The sequence below is a fragment of the Convolutriloba macropyga genome, chromosome 8 (genome assembly GCF_964194025.1).
Source record: "Convolutriloba macropyga chromosome 8, txConMacr16.3, whole genome shotgun sequence".
NCBI lineage: Eukaryota > Metazoa > Xenacoelomorpha > Acoela > Convolutidae > Convolutriloba > Convolutriloba macropyga.
In genome coordinates, this window is record NC_134475.1 from 20158758 (window position 1) to 20178979 (window position 20222).

The following is a 20222-nucleotide window of genomic DNA, read 5'->3' on the forward strand; positions in this document are numbered from 1 at the left end:
GTCGTTATTTGTCACTCTTAATGAGGGGTTTTTTGTTCATTAGTGTAATTTTTTTCGTCCCAAGTTGACGTCACGCAACCATATGATTTCAAATCTGCTTTTTGTTGGTTTTTTCATGGAATTTGGGCTGAATTGCTTGAATGACGTCATTTTAATTCATTTTGGAGGGAGTTTTGTGTTCATTCGCGTGATTGAGTTTTAGTCATACGTGACACCTCATTCTCAAAAATTACTTAGCAAATTGATTTTTGCTAACTTTATTGAAGGAGATATGGCCAACTGAGTATATGCTGAAGGTTATTTGAGGTCAGCTAATAGAAGCATGTGCGATATATTTCTTTCTATAAAAATGACATCTCGCCAATTGTTTTTATCGTGATTTTTTTGGGAGTGCAGGTCTTCGAAGCTATCGCAGAAATTATCAGACGATCTGCCAGATGTTTTTTGTTGTTTTGTTTTCGTTCAATTCAGATTGATTCCTTTGTGGACGGTTTTGGAAATATTGACTTCAGAAAATTCTATTTCATCTTCCAATTTTGTCACTTGCAGATGTTTTCCTGTAAAATGATGAATTTTTGTTTTTCTATGTTCAAACAAGCTATGGCATTATTTTAATTCGTTAAGTTGCTGAGGGCAAGTTGTGACCAATTCGGCGATGCTTGCAATTTTTATCCGTTTTCATTCAATTATTTGCCATAAGCATCATGTAATTTCCATTAGCTTTACTTTTGAATTGCAAGATAAATAGACACATTTACTTTTCAAGTATCATATAGGTACAGATTTTGAGATGTACCACTTTAACTAATTTTTAGTCGCTCTCAAACAAAGTTTGTAGCAATTATTTTAGTCCTGTGGTCTTTTTACAACTGGAAGAGGAGTATCGGTTTTTAGCAAGTTTTTTTTAACTCAAGCAAGTTTGTTCATGACTTAGATTTTGACTTCGTTTTGTCTGTTTGAGCATTATCCTCTGTTTTTGAATTTGTTGCCTTGTTGTTAAACATTGGACTTTCAGAGTAGCTTAGTTTGTTATGTATAGAGTTACCTATGAACTTCTGGTAATATTCAAGATGAAAAGGTCACATTGAGATTTTTTGGCCCCATATAAGTCCCTCCTGCCTATCTAAACTTAAAACCAACCAACTACTTCTGACCCCCACCAACAGTTGCCTCCCACAGCAGCTACCTAGCCCCCATTCCACCCCCACCAACTCCCATATACCTATCCCACATACCCACCGGACCTCCTATCTACCCCACTCCACCTACCTTTCTTTCAACAATTTTTAGCATTATAGTAAATTAGGTTTAGGTTAAAATGAAAAGAAATGAAATAAAACGATAGATTCGGGTCAATGTAAGTGCAGTAGATTATCAGAGTTCAGTTGATGGAAGGCTATTTAGCATGATTTAACATAGCCTTCTGTTAAGAAGCTGAATTAAGAAGAACCAATGAAATGGCACATCAAGTTAGAATACTTCCTGCAAAAAAGCAGTCAAATTGTCTCTACTTTTTCTGATTTAATCCCAATGGAAGCTATTTCCGGGATGCCACGTTCTCCGATCACCTTTAAATCTGATTCTATTCTGTTTTATACGAAATGGAACAAATGTATTTCAAACCTATTTTCGGCAATTTAAATATTTTAATAGATTTATCATATTTATCTTGGTCATTTCAGAGCTCTACGGGATCTCAAGGTTCCCAGCACTTGCAACATCAACAAAAATTTAGAGCGCCTGTGGTCGCTCCAGAAGAGTGTGACGGGCCAGAAGAAGCTGGCACCCGAGTTGGGGATTCAAACAGCCAGGATGACGTCACATACACAATACGCGCGGGAAACGACTCGGATGTACGTTTCGTTCATTGTTAAGTTAATTCACGTTTCATTCACAACTCGATCGTTGAAATTTTGTTAAACAAATAAAATAGTCTTTACACTTACGAGAAAAAGTTCAGGTATTTGGGCGGGTTGAATCAGACAAATGAGGCTTGAGTGGGTTAAATGTTAAAAATGCTTTGAATTGTGCCTACCTAAATGAAAAATGATTAATTGCTTTCGGAGAGAAGCAATTATTGTGAACGTGTGTCTTTTTTATGCAAAATTTTTGCTTGACCGTTTTGACTTATCGAGTTATTTTTACGCCCTTGACTTTTTGCGTGATCTAAAATTCTCTCATTCGCAATTTCAATCAGCTGAACTCAATTGGCGACAATTTTATACTAAAAGTCAAATGAAAGGTGCGCCAAAACTAGTACCATTTTCCACTTCAAATCTTAAAAGTGGTATATGTTAACCTCTAATGTGGTTATTTGAAGCCCACTATTGAACTTTGAAGCCCACTATTGAGCGACTGAAGCAGGCTGCAATTGATTAGAGCTCCCTCTAGTCGTTCGAGAGCAATTCTTCCGACGTTTAGTCGGTTATGTTTTCAAGGTTTAAATCACAATAGCTCTCAGACGCGAGGCTTCGGGGAATTATTTAGATCCTAAATGTTGCGCAGCATTTTGTGATCTCCGTTGGCGCTCTCCCTCAGTACGATATGCACCCCGATTTGCAGAGCTTGTGCCATAGCATAGTAAATCATAGTAAAATATTACACGTGCTCTGGGGGTCCAGATAATATGCACTCTTTAAACTGGGAGGGGGAAAAATGAAAAGATCCTGCTTTCGTTTTACTCATCTGACTTATGTGATTGCTCCAAAATCTTTTGAGGCATTTTTTTGTTTACACTTCAGGTTGAATCAAATGTGAGATTTTACTAGTGCGAGAGGGTGACTAAGTAGGGCGAGAAACTTCGGAAAGGTGGTACTCTCAACGTAAAAATTGAACTCAATGTAAATGCATCTTTTCATTAATTTTCCACGTGTCTTTTTTGAGTTAATTACAAACTAGTTGTTCGACCAAGTTGAAGTGCCACAAACTGCCGCACCCGATTGTGCCCCTTTCTCGCCACCCCATCCCCGCGCCCAGGATTTGATCTTCCTAAGCTCAAGTTATCTATATAATAAAGCCAACACCTCTCCAGTCGTTTGACAGCAATTCATCTGATGCTAGGCAGTTGTTTAATAGCCGCCGTCAGCCTCTCAACGGCTATTATTTAGGCGCTCTCATTTTTTTACACTTCAAAGAATTTGAATTTTATTGGGTGCTGTCTTTTTTTAATAGCCGCACAGCGATACCTGGGGCTATTATTGGCCTTCTTTTGGTTTTTTATTTCGTCAAGATATTTGTTACGACCATATGACGTCACAACCAATTCAAATCTGCTTTTTGTTCTTTCGTTCATGCAATTTAACAGAATTGCGTGTGTGACGTCATTTTTCGCTCTTAGTGGAGCAAGTTTTTTGTTCATTCGCGTGATTAAATTTTTGGTCACACTTGACTTACCTGACTCTCAAAAATGACTTCCTCACTTTGAAATTGACTTTTATTAATAGCCACACAGCGATAGCTGGGGCTATTATGGGCCTTCTTTTGGTTTTCTTTATGTGGTCGTCAAGATATTTGTTACGACCATATGACGTCACAACCAATTCAAATCTGCTTTTTGTTCTTTCGTTCATGCAATTTAACAGAATTGCGTGTGTGACGTCATTTTTCGCTCTTAGTGGAGCGAGTTTTTTGTTCATTCGCGTGATTAAATTTTTGGTCACACTTGACTTACCTGACTCTCAAAAATGACTCCTCACTTTGAAATTGACTTTTATTAATAGCCGCACAGCGATAGCTGGGGCTATTATTGGCCTTGCCTGAAACGCACGAAAAATGCAACGAAATTGCACCAATCGTCGTACTTTGTTACGTAAATTTTGGGAACGTTCCCAAAATTTATGTAACAAAGTACAACGATTGGTGCAATTTCGTTGCATTTTTTGTGCGTTTCAGGCCCTGAAACGCACGAAAAATGCAACGAAATTGCACCAATCGTCGTAATTTGTTATATAACTTTTGGTTTTTTTTTATTTCAATATGACGTCACAGCCACTTTTTGTCCATTCGTTCATGCAATTTCATCAACTGAATTCCATGCCTGATTTCATTTTTCGCTCTTAGTGGAGCGAGTTTTTTGTCCATTCGCGTGATTAAATTTTTGGTCACACTTGACTTACCTGACTCTCAAAAATGACTTTTTCACTTTGAAATTGACTTTTATTAATAGCCACACAGCGATAGCTGGGGCTATTATTGGCCTTCTTTTGGTTTTCTTTATTTGGTCGTCAAGATATTTGTTACGACCATATGACGTCACAACCAATTCGATTCTGCTTTTTGTTCTTTCGTTCATGCAATTTAACAGAATTGCGTGTGTGACGTCATTTTTCGCTCTTAGTGGAGCGAGTTTTTTGTCCATTCGCGTGATTAAATTTTTGGTCACACTTGACTTACCTGACTCTCAAAAATGACTTCCTCACTTTGAAATTGACTTTTATTAATAGCCACACAGCGATAGCTGGGGCTATTATTGGCCTTCTTTTGGTTTTCTTTATTTGGTCGTCAAGGTATTTGTTACGACCATATGACGTCACAACCAATTCAAATCTACATTTTGTCCATTCGTTCATGCAATTTCAACTGAATTCCATGCCTGACTTCATTTTTCGCTCTTAGTGGAGCGAGTTTTTTGTTCATTCGCGTGATTAAGTTTTTGGTCAAACTTGACTTACCTCACTCTCAAAAATGACTTCCTTTCTCTGAATTTGACTTTTCTTTACTTTAAATTAAAGAGATGAGGTCAAATGGGTGTGTGTGTCACTCTAAATGAAGGTTTTTTTGAGAGCAGCTAATAGAGGCGGCAAAAACTTAGACAGATTTTTAATAAAAAAATAGCATATCAGCCTTCAATGAAAAGACGAATTTTCTGGTATGTATTTTTTACTGTTTTTTTAGACTGCAGATCTACGAAGCTATTGCGGCTTTTTTTCTGGCAATCTTCCAGCTATGTTCAAGATCATTCACCTTTCATGTTCTTTGAAGTCGAATTGAAGCTGTTTTTGGTCACGCCGAAACAGTAAATGGAGCGAAAAAGAGTGGTTTTGCTGCGTGAATTTTTTCATTCTAAATTTTAAGTAGAGTGGGAAAACGGTGTATGAACAAAAATTTGCTTTTTAGCTAGTGGTTTTTGTTCACATGCGGCTTCTTAGCTTTGATTTTCTGTTTTTTCGACTTTTTGATAGGATTTAGAAATTGTTTTTCCAATCAAGTCATAGTCCATTCCAGGTCTAGTTTTTTGTTTAGTCTATCAATTATTTTTTGAATTGTAGGTCAGGACTTGTCCTACTATGTTTTTTTCAATGCGCTTTACCTTTTGATCACGTTTTTCGTTTTTACATATGTCACAATTTTCATGTTTGACTTCTGACTTACTTCACTCGCTGTGTCAACCGATTGGATTTAAGTTCTTTCACTCGTTGAGTTACGCAGTGTAGTGAAAACGGTCAAAGTCAAAAGAGCAAAATGAAAAGAAACGGGTTAACATATAAAGCCCGGTCACTAAGTCATAGTGCATTAGGTTATCAATGTTCATTAGAGCATTTGATAGCTGACATTAATATTACCGCTTATTAGCTTTAAGTCTAGACGATGAATTAAGTGTAATTTTAGAATCTTACCGATTATGCAGAATTTGCACACCAAATAAACACACTTTGACCTTTAGAAAAATTTTGTCAGTTTCTATCTTTTAATTTTTCTGTTTCAATCCCAATGTGTGTCAAGCGGGTCAACGGCGGCTTTTTTCCGGCAATTTGCCGGCAATGTTTTGAATTGATTTTTTAATGGCTTTGACTTCATATATTATGCATATTGAAGGTATTGAAAATGAACCAGCACCTGATCAATCCGAGTCGATGCTTCGAGACTGTTTTTTTTTGAAGAAAAATGATGCTTGTAAAATTTGGAAACTTTCTTCTCATGAACTGATAACTTCCTGACCAATCATGCATAAACGTACGCATTACATATCAAGGAAACGATATTTGCAAAAAACAACTTCGTTTAATCTAACGAATTCTAGTTCTACCAGGCTATACAAACCAAGGATTTAAAATCAGTAGTAATTTCGAATACGTTACTACCAATCAGATGCATTAAAAAAAATGGTCAATTTATTCTGTTTTATGGCTTTCTTTTTTACGAAGTTTTTAGCCCCTGTAGCCCAAAGTTTAGGAAACATATTCAGGGATTTCAGTGTATATTACAGTGAACTTTAACCAGTTGCGGTTATTATACAGAAACTTGCCGGCTATTTTTTTATGATCAGGGAGGGAATTATTTATAAATTTAATTCAGATCGTGCCTATAAAACCTATCATGGAGTGGATTGGATATCCATGTCCTTACTCTGGATGGTTTGATTTCAGCCCTCCAATTGCAATACTTCTCAGCAATCATTCATAACTACCCTGAACAATTCTACAACAGGCAGTAATGCCTGTTCTTCTGACCACCAGCATCAAATGGCAGCTGCTACGTCATCCAACTCCTTGGCCACTATCTCTTCCTCGATCCCTCCTCTGCCCACGAGTAACAGCAGTGGAAGCAGTCCTAACAACAATGCAAGTGAATCTTCAACAAACAGGTATGCTGTTGTTTGTAATCGTTCAAGAGTATAGACTTCAAATATCAAATACAGTCTTAAACTCAAATATATCGGCCCAATAGTGCTCTTTTTTTTTAAAAAAAATCACAAATATATAAACTATAGAGATAAAATATCAAGAACTCTGGGATTGATGGTTTTTTGTGAAATTCGCTGATAGAATTTCTCGGGATCTGATCAGCTAATAGTTTTTGGCGACTGGGCAAGTTATATCCCGTGCAAGCTGGCCACCATTACTTAAGTTTTGGATCAAAGATTTTATAACTAATTAATTTCTTCGACTTGAATCCTATGGTTCAAATATATGCGAAAAGCCTGCAATCCGGGTGAAGCTGCCCAAATTTATTTTTTACCAGTTCTCTGATATTTTCAGACGTAGATCTCAACTGTACGCGAATCGGACACCTGCTGTGAAGTCTGTGGGAGAGTACGCTGCTGACAATGATAAGCTGCAGAACAGAGTGAGTGAGTTGGAGGAACGGGAGGTGGCTGCTCAACAGGAGAGGAAAGCAGTGGAGGCCAAGAACAAAGCCATGCACGAGGATATATCCAGGTCAGTTGTTTCTCGGGTTGTCTCCCAAATACCAAAAAAAAGAACTCGGGTTTCATTTTATCATTATTATACACGACTACTAAATATCTAAATAAATACAATGGGATAAACACCATAAAAGAATCTTAGCAATCATACTAAGTCATATATGAATTTTATGGAATCTTGACGATCATACTAAGATCATACAAAAAATGAACTTGTTTTGAAGTTGCAATGTATAATTAATACTTAGCCGAGCCAGACATAGAGCCGTAAAAATCTAAACATTGTCGTGAAAGGACAAAAGATTCATCAAAACCTTATAGTTCAACTGATCATATCAATTTGAGCATAACTTTTGAAAATTCGATCAAATTAATTTGTGGTTTGATGCATACTCAGGTTTTAATTAATGATGCTCTATTGTTTTCATTTTATGCTGTAAAACTTGTGTTTGTTTTAGGTTGAACCAGGAAAATAGTGAGCTGAAGAGTCAAATGGACAATCTGGCCTTTGAGTTAAGGGAAAGGGACAAACTGATTGCGGGCAAAGACGAAAAGATACGCAAGCTCCTCAAGACCAACCAGAGCCTCCTCGAGTCATGGGAGAAAGCCAAGTGAGTAATCGCTCTTCAGTCAGGCTAGTTCTCTTAACCGCGCGATTTATAACAACCTGTCGTATAAGTGCTTGTCAAGAATTAGTTAATTTCTCGAAAGGGGGTGGGGGTCTTGTGCAATCACCCGCTGATCAACGCAGATATTGATGAGCCCAAGTTTTCATAGAAGTCAGTTTATTGAACCATAATGATGGCATCTGCCTGTTTCATTTTCCCCTCCGGTAGAATACGAATATCTCTTGTAGTTATTTATACGCCTTTATATTGGGTAAATAAAATGTTATGGCTAGTCCCAGTTCGCAGCAGGCTATACAAACCATTGTCAGTTTACACGAAGAAGTGCTCACGTTTGTTCACATAGACTCATGAATCAGACATTTCGATCACGCTGTGTTGGGGAAGGAAACAATCCTTTTTTCGTAAATAAGCCAAAGAGTAAGAACTTTTTAACGGAGCTTGGTTTTTTTACTAATGCTTTGCGGAAAAAATAGATGTGTTTGACTGGCATCAGGATCAAAATTAAAATTGACTTTTATAGGCAGTTGCAAGGGATGATACCCCGTCCAGATTCAGCTCTAAGGCAGCCAGTCAATGTACCAGAGTCTAATAGTGGAGCAGGAGATTCTCTCGCATCCTCCACTTCTGGACAGGCACTGATAGTGACGAACGGGAGTGCCATCATCCCAGATCGGTCATCGCGCGAGGTCAACGACCAGGTCAACCCACAGCCTGTATCTTCAGCTGCAAACAGGGGAGGGAGAGAAACACCAACTCAAAGCAACAACAGGTAAATTGCAGACGGAAAGAAAGGTTTAGGAACGTTGGAGGGGGGGGGGTTAATCAGGTGAGACTAGGTATTGTCAACAAAAGATTTTCTAAAAGATAATTAAAAAGTTAAAGTGTGATCCTGTGTCAGAATTGAACTGTGCTAGAAGACAATAAAACTTACGGGCTTTTGAACCCAGACTGTCTCACATTCTTTTGTGATTGGTCGAGTATTGTTTGTAGCAATTATATTAGTCCTTTTGGTCTTTTTATGCAATTTTTTGCTTGACCGATTTTTCGTCTGAGCCATTTGACTTTTCGTCCTTAAAAACGGATAAATAGTTAGCGCCCAGCGGGCATTAAGTTCCATTAGAGGCCCTTAGGCGCAGTTAGTAGTCTTCCAAGTGCTTAGTGTGGTGAAGCTACTGGGAAGGCCATAGTTTAAGGTTAAAAGGTCATTTTAGGAGTTTTTGAGCCCAAAATGTCGCAATTTTTCTTGTGTTTTCGTCATTTTTCAAATTTTTGTTGGAGCAGTCTCAAATTGAAGCTGGTTAAAGTTAAAAAAGGTATTCTATAATTTTTTTATGACCATTTTAAGAGCTATATGTTTCGGTATTCCAAACAAAAACACGCACATTTATACTAATTTTCACAATTTTTAAGCTTTTTGGAAATTTTTGTCATTTTTTAGGTTCCTCTAGCCTCTGGGGAACCTCCTCTAGGGTTTGATAATAGTTTACTGCATAGTTTTTAGACGTAATAGAATGATTTTTGGGAAATTATTATCATGTTCCAAATTTCTGGATCTTTATGAGTCAGTGAAACTATTTAGGGTTTGAAATAGGGATACTGGATTAATATCACAAGTTTTAGCAAGTTTGCTATTGTTTTTTAATAGCCGCACAGCGATAGCTGGGGCTATTATTGGCCTTCTCTTGGTTTTTTATTTTGTCGTCGTGATTTTTGTTACGACCATATGACGTCACAACCACTTCAAATCTGCTTTTTATTCATTCGTTCATGCAATTTCATCTGAAGTGAGTGCGTGACGTCATTTTTCTTAGTGGAGCGAGTTTTTTTTTGTTCCTTTGCGTGATTAATTTTTTGGTCTCACTTGAATTACCTCACTGGAAAAAATGACTTCCTCACTTTGAAATTGACTTTTGTGTACTTTAATTCAAAGAGATAAGGTCAAACGGGTGTGTGTCACTCTAAATGAAGGTTATTAGAGAGCAGCTAATAGAGGCAGCAAAAACTTATACAGATTTTTAATCAAAATATAAAATATCAGCCTTCAATGAAAAGAAGAATTTTTTTGGTCTATCGTTCTTACTGTTTTTTTTTCTGAGACTGCAGATCTACGAAAGCTATTGCGGCTATTTTCTGGCAATCTGCCAGCTATGTTTATAATTTTTGAATATTGTCCTTTTCTGAGTTTAACGATCATTATTGGCGAACGAAACTTTTTAAGTCTTGCAGATGGGTGACATGACAGAACTCCAGAGACAAAAACTGATTTTGAACATTTTTTTAATGTCAAATCTGGAAACTTTTCTTTTAAATTTTGCACTTTTCCGTTTTTTTTCTATATGATTTAATTACTAACAAGGCTAGAAAACTAGAAGTTGCTATTAAATTGATCCCACCGTTGCCCCCTATTGTTGCAACCCCCGCTGCGGTGTACCCCTCACCCCCGCTGCGCTCACCTCATACCCCTTCATTTAAGCTAAGCTACTGACAAAGCCAACCGGTCGTTTGAGATCAGTTCGCCCGACGTTAGTCGGTTATGTTTAATATTTCCCATGCAATGAAAGAGCTTGAGTGCGTTCCATTTCCTGAAACAGTTGTGTCCTATACTTGCGCTTATCAAGATATTAGGTTATTAGTGTAAAAGTTTTTGGATTATTTTTAAATACCGAAGTTTCTCTTAATTATATTAGTCCAGTGGTCTTTTTTTATGCGATTTTTTGCTTGAACAATTTTTTGTCCAACCCTTTTGCCTTCCTCAGAAACAGGATAATCAGGCGACGCCCGGAAGGCATTAAGTTCTCTTAGGGCCTCACGACTGATTAGTCTCTAAGTATGCGATTCACCGAAACCCATTTTGGAGACATAAATCTATGGTTTGAAGGGCGATTCTTTGAAATAGAGCAGTTGACACGACGTTAGTCGGTTATGTTGTTTAATTCTCTTTGTGTTCAGATCTCGTTACCAGTCGAACGGACCTTCCTCTTCTGCGGATATTGTCAAAATAACCAAAGGTATTCCGCTTGAACTGCAGAATTCAACTCCTCTTTGAAAAGGTTTTCGATGTCACTCCAACAGACAAATTACAAAATCAATTCCTTCGAAAAACAAAAGCTGATTCATGCACAAATATGTTTAATATATTCAATTGTAAACAATTAAACTGATGGCGAAATTGAATTTGATGGGTTTTGAGGACCAGTTTGCAATCAAATGTCTTCTTTTAACCGAACTAGTTACTTCTTATTGTATTGATTTTGGGTAAATTCATTTTAAGTGTGGTTGTTATTGTAGTTAATATTAGCGAGCAGTACCAACAGAAGCAAACAAACCAACCAAACCTTAATTGTGAAGCCTTTAATTAAATTTGATTAATGTTATTCCTTGGTGCTACGCCATTGTATGTATTAATTTTTGAACGCTCTTTAATTTGTAGAAAGAACTATTCTATCTCAAACTTTTTTCAACTCCGAGGTCTGTAAAAGGATTGCATTTAATCTCCTGTCATAATAAAGTTCCAACTGACGAGGCATAATGTGATGAGATTAAAATTATTTTTTAACAAAAAACGGGGAAGCGAGGTGCCTGAAATTTATCAAAATCAAGTTGACAGCAGTGGTATTTTTGGTTGAGCAGGGATAATGGCGCGGTTGAATAATAGTCCGGTTGAAAAATAGTTCTGTTGAATATGCGCAATATTATAGTCTAACAAGAAAATATGATTAATTGCCCTGAAAATAAGTTTACAGCAATTATATTAGTCGTGCTCTTTTGTGAGCAATTTTTGGTAGTATCAACTTTTCGTCTGAGTTTTTTGTCGTCTGACCATTTGACATTCATTTTGTTGCTCTTGGTTTTTTACGACTCGAAGAGGAGTATTGGTTTTCTTAAGGTTTTTTACCGGAAGTTCTATGCGTTCAGACGCTGTTTTGACCTTTAAGTGAAAGTGAGTAAAATTGCCATGTGAGCTAATTTTGCCCGAGCGAGAGAAGTTTTTGATCATGCGCTGCGTTTAGTGAATGACTTTTTGACTTTGAAAAGTAGTTTTTGACTGAATGGCACATATAGATAACTAAGTGGCCCAGTTTGTTTTGTAATTTAGTTTTTTGTAGAAATATTTTTTATTCGATACTATATTGAAGTTTAAACCTCGAAAATTGATAGCACAGTGTTTTGGAGGGCCGGAAAATGCGTTTCAAGTTCAAAATTGGCACATTTCTTGATTTTTCCGTTAAACTTTTCTTTTAATTTCTTTATTTTTGGATCATTCATCCGTGTTTCTGTCAAAAGCCAGTTAATATGGCAACTTCCCTTTGATAATTCATATACTGAACGCCTCTTTCTACCTCGATGTATTTTTTTTATAAAATTGTACATATGCTAATCCGATTTTGGTAGTTTTTTTCAATTTTTGTCATTTTTGTTTGTATTTTGGTTTGAATTACTAGAATTAGTCTTTTGTGCAACATGAGGGACCTTATTTTCGTTTCAATCAGAACTTAATCATTTTTTGGCGTTAAGTTTTTGAAAAACTGTTAAATGCGTTTTAAATTTAGTCTTAAAAGTTTTTTGACCATTTTTTTGCCAATTGTTTCATCAATGTTTCGTATGTTTGGTGTCTGCTTTTTTTGTTCTGTTCAGAAGGATGAATTTTTGTCTTGGATGACTTGTTGTCTTTTCTATGTCTCGATTGCTGAACAATGAAATGTATTCTTTTTTCCTGATTTTTTTAATTTGATTTTTATTTTTCAAGAATTAGTCTTATTGCGGTGTTCCTTACATTGTGGTCATATTCTTCACATTCTAGTTGGTATCATTCGAGCTTTGTCCTGGCACCTACTTTTTATTTTCATTATTTTGATTTTTTCTGTTGTTGAAAATTAAAAGATTTCTGCTTTTTCTTAGATTTTCGTCATTTCTTTGGTTTGCAATTGATTTCATTAAACATAAGGCAGTACTGAGAGTTTACCAGAAAGTTTTTTCCAAAATTTACTTTTATGACTAGTTTTTGCCTTTTTCCAGCCTTGGTATTGTTTTTAAACGATTTTTGCCTTTGAATATTATTCTGTTGTTTGTCTTTTCTACGATTAAATCAATATTTGAATTAGTATGAAACCATGTTGTGTAGCAAATATACAACAAGGAAGAAGTATGTAATGTTTTTGTGATTGGAAATCTAATTGTTGTGGTTTTCTGAATTTTAAATTTGCTCATTCTTTTTTAAAAAATTCAACATTGTTTCTAAGATTATCTGCGGTTTGCTTTCGCGATTTTTTTGGGAGTAGAATCATGAATTATTTTAGTACAAGTGATTACTCTGTCAGTTTTTTCAGCCTATTTGTATTTTGACAGGTATAATTATTTTCGAGTTTTTCAACGTTACACAGAGTTCGAAATAGTATAAAAATTTGCTGCATTTTTCTTGACTGTGGTTTAAATTTCATCAGTTTTTAGATCAGACCTATGGAGCTAATGAGTTAATGGTTTAATACAAAAGGTAATGCCTTCAGCGGCAGTTGCGGTATTTTCGTGAAGTTTTGACACTTCGAGTTGCTTCGGGAATTTTTCCGGCTATGTTTTTTTTGTTTCGTCGTCTGACGCTCTTTTCCGTTTTACATTTGTTCTAACAGCAAAGCTGAAAAAGTCAAAATTTCTGAATAACTTCTTCCTCTCACTAAAAGCGTTTGCGCGAGTGACGTTGTTTCTCGATCTCTTTAGAAAAATTTTTGCGTGATTAGACTTTGATCACAAGTGACTTACCTCAACCGGTGTTTGAACAAAAATTCGCCTTCTCGCTACTGGTTTTTTGTTCACATGCGGCAATTTCACTTTGATTTTTACTTTTTTTTTCGATTTCCGGGATCGACTTTTTTTCTAATTGGTTTTTCCAATCCATTGACAGTTCATTCCAGGCCTAGTTTTTTGTTTGAACCAAATGTCCATTTCTCGCTAGTTTTTTCCTTCACATGCGGCTTTTTGACATTGATTATTTTGGTTCTTTTTTAAATTTTTTTCATCTGATTTTTTAGAAAAGGTTTAACCAATTCACTCAGTCGCGTTATAGGTCTAGTTTTTTGTTTAGTCAATGAAAATGATTTGAATTGTACGTCAGGACTTGTTCGGCTATGTTTTTTGTTTCGTCGTCTGACGCTCTTTCACACTTGTTCAGACGGCAAAGTTGAAAAATATCGAATTTTCTGAATGACTTCTTCCACTCACTAACGGCATTTGCTCGAGTGACGTCATTTTTCATTCTCTCCGGCAAAGGTTTTAAGAGCATTTGTGTTATTAGATTTTGATCATACGTGACTTACTTCACTCAATAAAATGATTTTTGCACTTTAAAACTTAATTTTAATTTGAATCAGTTTAAGGTCAAAAGAACTTATGTGCAGTAAAGGTCCCTAATAAAAGGCTTCTGTGGAATGAATGTTAACAAGATTTATTAATTTATCGCTGAATGTTTTCTACCTAGCGTTTTGAGCTGCGTCAATTTTTTTTTCAATTTAGATCTATCTTTTATACGGCACGCAAGTCAATTCTATCACAGCTATTTCCGTCAATCTGCTGGCTATGTTTGTTTTCAGTTTTTAAGCCCTCTTCTTAAGTTTTCGAACACAGTTAATAGAGTTTTTTTGCAACCAACAATTTCTATCTATTTCTGTTTTTTTAGCTATATGTTTTTGTAAGGCCAATTTTTACACGCACAATGCCTGAGGTTTGAGTTTTTCAAAAAGTTTTCAAAATTTTGTTAATTTTCTACGTACTTGATCTTCAAGGGCCAGTGAAACTTCTCTAGGGTTTATAAAAAAGATACTGTATAAATTCTAGAGAGAAAAAGGGGTTTTGAACGTCAATATCACAAATTTTAGCTAACTGCCATAAAATTTGCATCTTTTTTCAAGGTTTTGTAAATTTTCGAATATTTCGATTTTTAGGGTCCGATCAAACTTTTAAGGGCTTGACGGGGCGTTGCTTCTAGCGTTATTAAAATGTTTTTAGCAAGTTTCTGGAAAGATTAGCATTTTTTCAATTGTCAAAATCTGGGTTTCTTTGAGTTTAGCTTCCTCTAAGAGCAAACTAAGCCTTCTTGAGAGTTTGTTTAAATTGCAAATTTGTTCAATTGCGAATTTGTTCAACTGCGAATTTGTTTAAATCCTTATTCTTGTCTCTTTTGTGGCTTCTCTGACCTTTCGAATAAAGCTTCTTGGCAGCCAATTAGGGCCTCTATATCAGACAATTTTTGACTCGATGCTCAACAGAAAAATGAAGGACTCTTTTGAATTTACAGAGAAAGATTCAATTTTTTTGGATAAAAAATGTAATATTGTAAAACCCACCTGACATTTGTGCTGAAATCCGCAACCGGAAAGCTTTACGCTAATCTTGAAACGGAATTCATTAAAAGAAATCAGAATTGACCGGAAATTTGGTATTTATCTGACCCATTATTTGTAACAAATTTTGGTAACAAATTGATTAAAAATTAGTAACCACTGCAAAGAATACAAACCTATGGTAAAATTTTTTTTCTAAACTCTGTTGAGTGAAAAGAGGACAAAAGAACATCAGATAAAGACAAAATTCAAAAATTGAACTGAAAAATTTTAAATACAATTGGTATCTTTCTCTTCAAAACTAATAGCTAAAAACTTAATGCAAGAAATTGAAAAAAATTCCGTCGTAAAAGAATAACAAAAAGAACTGTTAATTTTAAGACTTAACAAGAAAACCACGGGAATAGCTATTAAAATCCGACCAACAACTTTTTTGTCAAAAAATAATAGTGTCAAAGTCATAGAAAAATTCTTATATAAGATTTCAAGAGGCTAATTTGATTCAAGCGATAATACGTATTATTGTTGGAAACAATGAAAAAACAACAAATTAAACAATAGTACAGACAAAACTCAAAAGTTCACATTTTTTGGGAAAGAAATGATGTCATCGTTATGAAAGCTACTATCTAAAAACTTGAATCAATAATCAATTTAATTTATATTTTACTAGCAACTGATGAAACCTGCCCCTAATTAGACAAATCGATGACAACAAAATGAACGAAACATAAAGTCGAAAAGCTAACGTCAAAGAAACATTAGGCAATGAACTGGAACGAACATTTTGTTTCTATTAGGCCTCAGTAGCAACCAATGGGAACTGTCATTAATAGAACTAAGTGATAAGACAACAGAAAATTAAACATACGGCAAATATCAAAAAATTCAGTTTTTCATGTTTCATGACCAAAGATTTTTCTAAAAAACACTAACTACTGGTTCAGCGATTCGATCCATTCTAAATAGGAGCAATAAAAACACATATGCAACCTTTTAATAGAACACAGAAGAAGCTACATTGCAACAGAAATCAAATTGCCGCCTGTGAACGAAAAATTTGTCCTGAAAAATCAGACTAAACATTCAAACTTCTTTTAACATTTACTTCTCATTGAAAGTCAAAACAGTGTGAACAGACCTGAAAAGCGCAGCTGGAAGACTCCGAAATTCATCCGAAGTAAAGTTTAGCTTACACGATAGCACACTATTAACCGATGAAACTAGGGAACTTAATTAAATCAGTTAAATTGAAACAGAAAGCGAAGGAAAAAATATCAAAGGAAAAGCAAATTACGAATTTTTTTCTTGGAAATTTTCTGTAAAATGTTACTGAAAAGGTTTGTTTAATATAATAGATGTCTGGTACGATTTAATTGTGTCCAACAGAAGAATATCACATTATGGGAAAACATAACTGAACTTACAACTCAAAAAAATGAGAAAAAGAGAATGACAATAAATAACAAAAAGTGAAGTTAAAAAAGAGTACAATATTAGAAAAGCAGAAAAATATTTTTTTAATTTTCCTTGAAAATTGCTCTACAAATGTTTTCACCAAACCATAAAAACATTTTCTGCTGATCCGCTAAGTGCCCAAAAATTTAAAAACCCCAAGAAGGAGAAAAAACTGCAAAAGAATTAAGACATGAGGTAGGAGTAAAAACTGCAAAACATTTAAATTATGAGGAATGAGTAAAAACTGCAAGAAAACCCAAAACCACAGAAACGATTTATTTTTTTTTAAAACATCTCTGCAAAAAGCTCCAATTCTACAATTGAATAAAAAAATTTTCTAAAAACCAGAAAAATCACAGAATTACAGAATTAGACAAAAAGAATCAAAAAGAAAAATTAATGAAAAAAAATATTATATTAGTTTGAACATATTTTCTTTAACAACAATATACTTATGTCGATATTATGGAAATGAAAAGGCCACACAAATCAACAAGAATCCTGCATCGAGAAAGCCGGCCGTGATCTCAGTAGCAACCAATGGGAACTGTCATTAATAGAACTAAGTGATAAGACAACAGAAAATTAAGCATACGGCAAATATCAAAAAATTCAGTTTTTCATGTTTCATGACCAAAGATTTTTCTAAAAAACACTAACTACTGGTTGAGCGATTCGATCCAATCTAAATAGGAGCAATAAAAACACATATGCAACCTTTTAATAGAACACAGAAGAAGCTACATTGCAACAGAAATCAAATTGCCGCCTGTGAACGAAAAATTTGTCCTGAAAAATCAGACTAAACATTCAAACTTCTTTTAACATTTACTTCTCATTGAAAGTCAAAACAGTGTGAACAGACCTGAAAAGCGCAGCTGGAAGACTCCGAAATTCATCCGAAGTAAAGTTTAGCTTACACGATAGCACACTATTAACCGATGAAACTAGGGAACTTAATTAAATCAGTTAAATTGAAACAGAAAGCGAAGGAAAAAATATCAAAGGAAAAGCAAATTACGAATTTTTTTCTTGGAAATTTTCTGTAAAATGTTACTGAAAAGCTTTGTTTAATATAAAAGATGTCTGGTACGATTTAATTGTGTCCAACAGAAGAATATCACATTATGGGGAAACATAACTGAACTTACATCTCAAAAAAATGAGAAAAAGAGAATGACAATAAATGACAAAAAGTGAAGTTAAAAAAGAGTACAATATTAGAAAAGCAGATAAATATTTTTTTAATTTTCCTTGAAAATTGCTCTACAAATGTTTTCATCAAACCATAAAAACATTTTCTGCTGATCCGCTAAGTGCCCAAAAATTTAAAAACCCCAAGAAGGAGAAAAAACTGCAAAAGAATTAAGACATGAGGTAGGAGTAAAAACTGCAAAATATTTAAATTATGAGGAATGAGTAAAAAATGCAAGAAAACCCAAAACCACAGAAACGATTTATTTTTTTAAAAACATCTCTGCAAAAAGCTCCAATTCTACAATTGAATAAAAAAATTTTCTAAAAACCAGAAAAATCACAGAATTACAGAATTAGACAAAAAGAATCAAAAAGAAAAATTGATGAAAAAAATTAATATTATATTAGTTTGAACATATTTTCTTTAACAACAATATACTTATGTCGATATTATGGAAATGAAAAGGCCACACAAATCAACAAGAATCCTGCATCGAGAAAGCCGGCCGTGATCTAAAAACTTTGCTCGCTTAGAGAAAAATTATTCAAAACTACTTTTGTCGCTTTCAAAAAGGTTGCTTGAATAAAAAATTTCTCTTCTCTCTCTGCTCTTTATTTCGTGCAGCCAACTGATCAAACGCTTGTTTGCACACGTGCGGCAATGATTTTCACATCCTGTTCCAAATATACTCCTAAAATTAAACTGAACGAAACAAAACGCTCCGCCAAAACTCCTCTTGAAGTTGTTAAAAAGACAACGCACCAGCAAATCCAAGCCATTGGATTGTAAAAAACGCACTGGTCTGTTCCAAAAATTTGACTGAACCACAAAAGTTTATAAAACAGCTCTGGAAAACTAATGGTGATATTTGAGATGCACATAGCTGACTCTTTCTTAGATTTTGTTTTTTAAAGTACTTACGCTCTTTATTTTGACTCGAGAAACAACACAAGAATTTTAGTTGACCAATCGTAGACCTAACGTATTAAAAAATTTAAAAAGTTTTCCAGGTTTCTGAAATATGATTAAAAAAGAGTTACGAGTGCACTTAGTCAGAGGACTCCCGAAACAAACGCTTGTTTGCTACCAAGTAAACCATTAAACTTTTATTCCCTGTTCTGCAAACTAAGAAATATATTGAGAATAGCGGAATAAAACTATATGACGCTCAATAGTCAGAATTGTTTGAGAAAATGAACCGGGATGATAATTTTTTGAATATAAAAACAATCTAAGAGCAAAGCCCTAAACTCCACCCTCCCATAAAATTAAACCTAACTAATACCTTTATAAAGAGTTTCAAGAGCAAAATAGGTTTCATAAAAACAGTTTAGCGGTTGAGCGGAAGTATTTTGAAATTTCTTGCCTCAATTTCTTTAATTATCAGGTTTTCCTGATCTGTTTGCAGTTGTTCATACTAGTGCTTGAAATTTTTTACCTGGCTGAAATTTTTTTACCTGGCTGATAGACCTTGCCTGGTTGAAAGACCTTGAAATTTTCTACCTTATTTTTTTCGATCTGTGGAATATAGTTTTGTCCATAAGCTTATTTCTGTCTAGTTTTAACGTTTGTTATTTATTCTTGTTTTCTTGCGAAGTGCACTTTGTTTCCGCTCAAAATCTTTTTTATAACTGCTTTATGGTTTTTTGATACCTAGAGTAGGCCCTTCAATGTTTTGTGATAGGTTTTCAACGCAAAAAAAAATTATTGGACGACTAGGTCGTAGTTGCTGAGAAACGTTTTAACAAGTTCGCTTTGTGGCAACCATTTATAGAAAAAGTTATCTAACCTAAATATGTTTTGAGTTTTATCTTCTGTTTTCTCAGAAGATCTGGTTTTTAATATTTGGCACTTTTGAACAAAAACGAAATCACATGGTGTTCTTTCACATTTTTCTTGGAGTGACAACTTGAGCAGAACCTTCAAAAATTTAGATTAGTCTTTTCATTAATTTTTATGTTGATTTTTGAATCGTTTCATTTTTTTCTCTATTGTTTGTTTCGAACTGAATACAATGAAAGAAAAAAATGGTTTTCATTCTTGTTCGCTGAAAATTAACTCCTATGTGATAGCTTTAAGTACCGAAATCTGATCAAGAATTAATCTTTGCACTACCTTTGGAAGCTTTGTACCACCTTTTAAGCAGAATAAAATTTGCACTGTCATAAATTATTAAACGGTTCTTAATTTTCGCTCAAGCTAGACAAGATTGCTAATAATCTTTTCTGAACTCCAAGAATCAAATTAACGTTCACCACATTTACGGTGTTCGAAAACTTAATCCACAAAAAATCAAAGGTATCAATTGTTGATAATCATGATTTAAAGACACACAAGAAAACGTTTTTCTTTTACTTCGGATATGAAGTGAGTGAAAAGAATTTAAAGTATTTAAAATGAAGGTTGAGTGAAAATATTGACAGCTAGCTGACACAACTAAGAAAGAACCAAAATGTCTAATT

The 20222-nt window shown here is 34.6% G+C and overlaps 1 protein-coding gene across 10 annotated transcripts in view; it reads left to right on the forward strand.

Moving 5' to 3' along the window:
- The window catches only part of LOC142344563 (uncharacterized), a 74023-nt gene extending 62799 nt beyond the window's left edge, over positions 1-11224 (forward strand). For all 10 annotated transcript variants that reach the window (XM_075396332.1, XM_075396333.1, XM_075396328.1 and 7 more), the window contains 6 exons: positions 1683-1853; positions 6366-6583; positions 6978-7157; positions 7603-7755; positions 8294-8542; positions 10723-11224. In XM_075396332.1, coding sequence (XP_075252447.1) covers positions 1683-1853; positions 6366-6583; positions 6978-7157; positions 7603-7755; positions 8294-8542; positions 10723-10819 — 1068 coding nt within the window. In that variant the 3' untranslated portion in view covers positions 10820-11224. The remainder of the gene's footprint in view (positions 1-1682; positions 1854-6365; positions 6584-6977; positions 7158-7602; positions 7756-8293; positions 8543-10722) is intronic.
- The last annotated feature ends 8998 nt before the right edge of the window (positions 11225-20222 follow it).